Raw genomic sequence first — 6858 nt, 5'->3', positions numbered from 1 at the left:
CTCCGCGTTGCTTCGGCGACGACGACGTAGCGAGTCACTGCGCTTCCGAACGACATAGTATTTTCTCATTGTTGCTCGCCCTGGTCCTTATCGAGTCAACATCCGGTGGTACCGACGGATTGAATCCGCGCTCGCGTGCTTGTACAGCAAACGGTCTTCTCCCCGTGCCACTGGACGTACGCTGACGCCTGCTACATGTTTAAATACTGGCCTCGGTTCGTCCAAATGAGCTCATTCGACTTATCACAATCACAACCACCATGGGTTGCCTAACATCCACGACTTGCACCGCGCTCTGCGTTGGATGCCTCACCTACATTCTGTTGAGAGCTTACCGCATGTTCGCGGGCACTACAGCTGCTCGAGGACTCGCAAAACTCCCTGGACCTCGCGGCTGGCCGCTCGTTGGCTACTTGCGTCCCATCGAGAAACCCGTGTGTGTCACGTACAGACAGTGGAGCGACGACTATAGTAAGTTCCATTATACCTCCCCGCCTTCTCTAGATGCTCATTCCCAAGCAGATTCCGACATACTAGGTACGAATATGCTGGGGACCAACATCGTCATAGCGAACACTCTCAAAGTCGCAACTGAACTCTTGGAGACTCGATCTGCCATCTACTCTGACAGGTGTGCCACCTTCCGCTCCTCCTCATAGACACATTGCTAACCGACTCAGGCCGAACGCAGGTCTTACTATGCTGAGAGAGCTGTAGGTTACTCGGTTGTGCGGCCTATCTATTTTACTAATCGTGCCTAGTATTGGATTCGACTGGAATCTGGGACTGGCACGATATGATTCGTACTGGCGCGACCTAAGGAAGGGGGCGTCTCAAGGATTTCACCCTCAGGCTATCGTGCGCTATCGGCCGACAGAGATCAAAGCGACACTCAAGCTCCTCCGCAACCTCATTGAAATGCCGGAAGACTTCCGAAGGTGCATCAAATAGTGAGCCAATCCGCCGTTTTCTGCATGGTGATCGCGATCTGAACATCGCGAAGCTTTGCAGGGCAGCAAATCTTACCCAACACGTACGGTCTGGAGATCCAGGACAGCAACGACCCGTACATTGCAGCGGCCGAGCGGGCGGTACACATCGCCGTTGCATGTGTGGTGCCGGGCACATTCCTGGTAGATCTCATTCCCATGCGTACGTTACATGGACTCTGCTCGGCCTACCATCATCCTAATAACTGTTAACCTCACAGTGAAATATGTTCCAGAATGGTTCCCTGGTGCTGGATTCAAGAGACAAGGTCGAGAATGGCGGAAAGATGTGGACGTTGCGTTTAATGCGGCGTTTGATGCAATGAAGGTGGGAGTCAGCCCCTGGATCGTCTCGTTTAGCCACAGCTAAAGTAACGGTTTTTAAGGCCCGGGATGATATTCCGTCAGACTGCATGGCAAGGCCGCTCCTAGAGAAGATGCTCGGCCATGAGGACCCTGCGTATGCGGAGAACGTCGTGAAAGCGACACTGGGCTCGATGTATATAGGTAAGCTTGCACAAACATAGCGCGCTCAGTATCTCACTGAATATTCTCCCGCGCAGGTGGAGCAGACACGGTTAGTACTATTTGTGTCCGTTCGTCGGAAATTTTGCTGACAAATGGGAAGACCACATCCACCCTAGAGACGTTCTTCCTCGCTATGACATTGCACCCTGAGGCCTTGCAAGAGGCACAGCGCTCTGTGGACCGGGTATGCGAGGGACGACTGCCCGACTTCTCGGACTACGACGCGCTGCCGTGGATACATGCTATCGTGAGGGAATGCCTACGCTGGCGACCAGTCGGCCCGATGAGTGTGTCTCCTCTCTTTCGCATTTGAGCAGTCTGGGTATTGACGGCTGTCCAAACAGACTTGGCGCACACGTCGACCAAGGACGACATCTATGAGGGCTATCATATCCCGAAAGGCTCGCTTGTCCTCGCGAATGTTTGGTACGCTTCGTAGGCCTTTTCTGAGCCCCACTCAGCTTACATAGCGTGCAGGGCAATCTTACACGACCCTGAGGCATACACCGATCCAGAAGCCTTCAACCCGCGACGATTCCTCCGACCACGCCCGGGCGCAGACGCAGCGGACGCAGAGGACGTCGAGCTCGACTCGACGGTACGCCACCCGATGGTGGCAGCTTTCGGCTTCGGGCGTCGTATCTGTCCTGGGCGTCACATGGCGTATGAGTCGCTCTGGATCGCGGTCGCGAGCGTCGTTGCTGCATTCGACATAACCAAAGCCGTCGACGCAGACGGTGCGATCGTTGAGCCAAGTGGGGAGTACACGGATGGGTTCTTATCGTGAGTGTCTTTTTGGATGTCGGTGAGAGAACGGCCACTGATGAATGGATTTACAGGGCGCCGATGCCGTTTAAATGTTGTATTCGTCCACGATCGCCCACGCATGCGGCGATGGTGCAGGCTGCGCTAGAGCAGGAAGGGTGAAGCAGCTAGCTGTAGAGAGTAGTCCTCCGTCAATCCTCCTCGATGATGGCTCAACTACGGTTTAATTATGACGACTGCACTTGCCACGATGGCTATACATATATTATTGGGGCATGCATCCTCCAGCAGCAGCGCGCAAAGACATAGTAAGAATCTACCTGAGGTAAACCTCACTTCATATAACGCCCGCACTCTTGTTTGAACGCCTACACTTACGGCAGGTTCTATATTCAACTTGAAGAGTGGCTAACGATCATCGTCCCAGCTCGTTCATGTCAGAGACAGCCCGAATCTTGTGGCACAGATCTAAATATAGGAGGTGGTAGACCGCTCGAGTATGCCTCAATTACCTGCGGACGCCAACGGCACAGCAATGGCCTACGACGGCAGAACAGCAGTTCTGTGCTGTAAACCGTCAGTGCGAAAAGAATGAAAAAGAGAAGTAGATGGCTCATTCGGGCATGTTCGTGGCCTCGAGCCAGAGCTACAACTCGTTGAAGAGGCTGTGAAGACGACTGATCATTGTGAGGACGTTAGATAGGTAACTCTCATCGCCCCGCCCTGCTGCCTCCCCCACGAATGACCCAACTCCAAACAATTCGAGGGCTGTGAGAATGACTTATGCAAAGCACCTCTATCGTAAGGTTAGCCATTAGACCTGTGAGCTAGAAACAAGAAATAGCACCTTTATAATGCAATCCGGGTCCTCCAGGTTGGAATCTTGAAACGCGGAGCCGAGGAAGATGTAGCAGCAATTTGTGCATCTTCTCCCAGCAGTGGCGCGGGTATGTTCTGGGTAAGTTGCAGTATCAAAGCCGACAGAATCGATGTCGTACGCGCCGCTGAGCATGCACCGGAAGCCGTCGCGACAACTCAGGACGAACGGGACACATCTTGTGCACTTGAAGACGAAAAGACAGCGATCCTCTTGACTTTCTCGAGCAGGACTGCGCTCGAAGATCCGTCTTCCGCAAGAACTTGCAAGTCCTCGGCATCCCAATCGTACCCACTTATGTGCTCAGCAGCTCCGGACAATTGCATCGTCCGCGCACATGCCGCATGGATAGCAAGCAGTCGGGAGTCAGGCAGTGGAAGATCATCTCGACCCGGAACATGAGCTCGGAAGCGGAGATTTCGCTCCCTTAGTCTGAACAGCATGAGAAGACTTTCGTCACCCACGCATATCTTGTGCTTTGAAGCGTCAGCAAAAGCAGATTGTAGAGGAGATGACAAATACCTCATTCGGTATATTTGTACCCTCAAGCCAAAGCTCTAGTCGATCGAAGAGGTCGCGAAAAGGATTGGCCATTGTGAGGACGTTGGATAAGTGGTTTATAGTGCTCTGCTTTACCATATCTTCGACGAATGTATTCAGTCCGAACGAACTGAGGACTGAGAGAACAGATGCTGCATATTCTCTCTGCCGTGAGGTAAGTCACCAAACTGCCGATTCAGGTTGATAAGGCGCACCTTTCTATCGTGACCCAGATCCATGGAGTCGTCATCTCGCAGCGTGAACTCAGACAAAATATGGCAGCCACTGGTGAACCCCGTCCCAACGGCATCAAGAACGTGCTTTGGGAAAAATGCACGATTATGTTTGACAGAATTCTTGTCATATATGCCGCATAGCATGCAGCGAAAGTCGTCGCGGGCCAATGCCTGGACGAGAGTTGTAAACATGTGTAATGCGTTGGAGAAGAACTAACGAGGAACGCACGCGCTTCTTTGCCGACACGTAGTCCCTACCAGAGCCGTCTAGGGCGTCCTTCCGCATGTCTTCCAGAGTCGCAAACGACGGGGGCGTGAAATACGGGGCGGAAATCGTCTGTCGCTCTTTGGCCTCCAGAACTACGGTGCCACTTTGTGAGTAAAGGCGCTTAAAAGGATAGGGGGTCGCGAAGCTTACACGCGCGCAGTAATTATTTCGGTACCAGAGACCGAGGTTGTAAACCACGGTGTTGGAGTCGACGGACGGTGAGCGGACTTCCTCGGAGACACGGCTGATGCATTGGTCTCCTAGCGTCGCCCTGAAGTCATGGAACGCGACCATGAGGAAGCCGACCACCCTCGCATGCATCACAGCCTCTTCGTCTCCGGCGAGGACAGCGGCATGCTCGGCAGTTAGCACGAGACCATAGGCACTCTGCACATTAGGGTCAGCGGAATTGCTAATGCTTGTCTCATGCGCCGGTGATAATGGTGTAGGTGGCATCGCGCCGCGGTGAATGTACAAAAGCAGGGACGCCACATTTGAATAGGCACCGTTGTGACAAGTGGGATAATACATAGAAAAGAGAATAACGTTGCGATGCTTCCTTGGCTCAGCCGGTAGAGCGTAGGTCTCATACTTTGCTATGAGCACTCTGATGAGTGTGCAATCCTAAGGTCGTGAGTTCGATCCTCACAGGGAGCAGTTGGTGCTGCAAGTTTTTTCCCGAAACCACGATACACCAATACGATCTTTTCTCTCAAGTCGTAACTTGCACAGAGTGGTAAGCGCAGTTTTTTTCTCGAGAAACCCCGGACAAAAGCGGCTAAATAAGGCCCAGTTTTTCCTTGATCCTACACCGACGCAAATTGAGGAGGTGCTCATGTGCCCCGTTGTACGCACTCTAAACCCGCGGATTTAAATAAATAAAAAAGACGCAAATTGAGGAGAAACTGGTGCAAAACCAGCCAAAAGGGTTCAAAACACCGCCGGAAAAAAGTGCGTTTACCACTCTGTGTCGTAAGGATATCGTGAATTGATGTGCATTGCGGCACGAAATTTGCCTCATGAGGCAGTTTTGATGCAATTTTGGTGCAATTTTGGGGCGTCTCCCTCATGAGGGTGAACAGAAATTTTACGACATCATAGTCGTCATCTTTTTATTTACTACTTTCCCCTGCCGAGTCTGGATTCTGAAGTCGGAGGCTCTGAGTCCGGACAGCCTCGGAGCGACGATATGCAGAAGATGTACTTGAAATTGCGCCTATTCTACTCGCTAGTGGCACACATACCGAGTGCAAGAGGTTCATGGCCAGGTTCTCTCAATGCCCACGGCGAAGAGACACTGCAAGAGTTGCATGATGGCGTACAGGTACAGTAAAAAACATGGAAGTACAAGACTGGATACGATAGGGACGAGATAACTGCTGGAAGATGTTGGCGTTGCGTAGCAGGAAGCCAGGCGGCAGGCAATCCGTCTAGCAATAAGCATGCTACTTCGGCGAGCACCTGCAGCGTTTGGAGTCAATACGCAGCAGTGCGGCATCGTCGATGGCACGCACTTGTGAGCACGACCATCGAATATCAGACCCTGGCACTTGTAGCATTTACCTGAGGCACGGTCCTGTTCGGTAGACCCACGGCGAGACAGCACAGAAGACGCTTCATCGGGCTTGTAGTATGGTGGAGGCGCGAGTCCAGAGGTGGGCTTCGGCGGACGGTCCTCGGCCAGAGCCCTGTCGAGGCTAGCTCGGCTGCGGATGTGTTGGCCAACAAGCTGCTCGAATGTCTACAGGTGTCAGGTCCAACCTCGGCTAAGTCACTCATGGCGCGACGCACCGAAGGGTCGAGGTCCTCTACAGACGCTAACACGGTCAGGTCGTTCCCCGTCGCAGACGCATCCGCGGTCTTGATAGAGGAGCCGTCCGAGTCTGTAGTGAACGATGCCAACATTGGCGTTGTAGGGGTCGCAGGAGAAGGGGTGTCCGGAGAGAGCTGAGTGCTCTGCGCTGCGATGCGGGGCACGATCTGTTTCACAACGCCGCGGGAGATAGATTGCTTCAGTTTCTGATATGGAGAACTCATGATCAAAGACAGCGACCGCGCTAGAGGAAGGGAACCTTCAGAGGAAGAAGGCCAGGGGAGATAAAGACTCGGGCACACCTTGATATACCACTGCATGGTGGAGACAAAAAACTGCGATGCCCCACAGCTCGCCCCGCCTTTGGCGACGATCTACACTCGGCGGCCAGTTCACTTCAGAAACACGGCGGTCCAAATGCATGGCTGCCGGGGACAAAGAGTGCTGAGTGGCGCGGTTTATTGTACGTTGTATTAAAGCTGGCGATCAAGAAGCGACTTTGGCACCTGGACCCGTGGCCACCCTTAGCGTCGGTTTGTGCATTGGTCAGCATGATGCTGTCCATGACGACTCTCAAGGTGGGCGCATAAAGGCAATATGGCAACTTTTGTGTTTGAACTGAAGCGCGTTGTGAGATGGGTGTTCGCTTGAAGGGCATCGCTTGAATGGTAGAGTTACTAGTAGAGGGCCGCCTGTGAAAACAGAAACAAGGATTCCGAGCTATCAAGAAACTTGCCTCAGCTGCCAGGCGGTGAGTGATGTTCTGCTGCGTCTCTGGGTACCCGACATGCGGAATACGTGATTTCTGCACGAGTGTTAAGCCCGTTAAAATGTTGAAATCC

The 6858-nt window shown here is 52.9% G+C and overlaps 3 protein-coding genes and 1 non-coding gene across 4 annotated transcripts; 2 read left to right on the top strand and 2 right to left on the bottom strand.

Annotated features, from left to right (window-relative positions):
• Positions 1 to 338: 338 nt before the first annotated feature.
• On the top strand, positions 339 to 2619 carry PHACADRAFT_142748 (uncharacterized protein; the record flags this gene model as incomplete). The annotated part of the gene is made up of 12 exons (XM_007395238.1): positions 339 to 471; positions 523 to 633; positions 692 to 713; positions 762 to 950; positions 1004 to 1152; positions 1211 to 1323; positions 1376 to 1496; positions 1553 to 1566; positions 1618 to 1804; positions 1862 to 1943; positions 1995 to 2300; positions 2357 to 2619. 12 exons carry the CDS (start codon positions 339 to 341, stop codon positions 2442 to 2444), a joined length of 1515 nt encoding a protein of 504 aa, XP_007395300.1. The 3' UTR covers positions 2445 to 2619.
• Positions 2620 to 2783: 164 nt separating this feature from the next.
• Positions 2784 to 4315, bottom strand: PHACADRAFT_119804 (uncharacterized protein). Its single transcript, XM_007395237.1, has 5 exons — positions 4165 to 4315; positions 3915 to 4106; positions 3682 to 3864; positions 3130 to 3635; positions 2784 to 3078 (listed from the first exon to the last, which is right to left on the bottom strand). Exons 1-4 carry the CDS (start codon positions 4219 to 4221, stop codon positions 3318 to 3320), a joined length of 750 nt encoding a protein of 249 aa, XP_007395299.1. The 5' UTR covers positions 4222 to 4315; the 3' UTR covers positions 2784 to 3078; positions 3130 to 3317.
• Positions 4316 to 4757: 442 nt separating this feature from the next.
• On the top strand, positions 4758 to 4860 carry PHACADRAFT_t86. Its single transcript has one exon. It is a non-coding gene; the product is annotated as a tRNA-Met (tRNA).
• An 838-nt stretch (positions 4861 to 5698) lies between these two features.
• Positions 5699 to 6291, bottom strand: PHACADRAFT_255187 (uncharacterized protein). The gene has a single exon (XM_007395236.1). The coding sequence runs from the start codon at positions 6238 to 6240 to the stop codon at positions 5740 to 5742; it is 501 nt and encodes a 166-aa protein (XP_007395298.1). The 5' UTR covers positions 6241 to 6291; the 3' UTR covers positions 5699 to 5739.
• Between the last annotated feature and the right edge of the window lie 567 nt (positions 6292 to 6858).

Source organism: Phanerochaete carnosa (assembly GCF_000300595.1).
Source record: "Phanerochaete carnosa HHB-10118-sp unplaced genomic scaffold PHACAscaffold_5, whole genome shotgun sequence".
NCBI classification, from domain to species: Eukaryota; Fungi; Basidiomycota; class Agaricomycetes; order Polyporales; family Phanerochaetaceae; genus Phanerochaete; species Phanerochaete carnosa.
The sequence above is the reverse complement of the archived record's forward strand: the minus strand, read 5'-3'. Positions and strand labels throughout refer to the sequence as shown.

Bases quoted from the DNA above. Each gene is read 5' to 3' on its own strand.
- PHACADRAFT_119804 (XM_007395237.1), bottom strand. From the start codon at position 4,221: ATGCGGAAGGACGCCCTAGACGGCTCTGGTAGGGACTACGTGTCGGCA. The intron at 4,107-4,164 runs GTGCGTTCCTCG...ACTCTCGTCCAG, and splicing joins ACGTGTCGGCAAAGAAGCGC to GCATTGGCCCGCGACGACTT. The intron at 3,865-3,914 runs GTGCGCCTTATC...ACCTCACGGCAG, and splicing joins ATCTGGGTCACGATAGAAAG to AGAGAATATGCAGCATCTGT.
- PHACADRAFT_255187 (XM_007395236.1), bottom strand. From the start codon at position 6,240: ATGAGTTCTCCATATCAGAAACTGAAGCAATCTATCTCCCGCGGCGTT.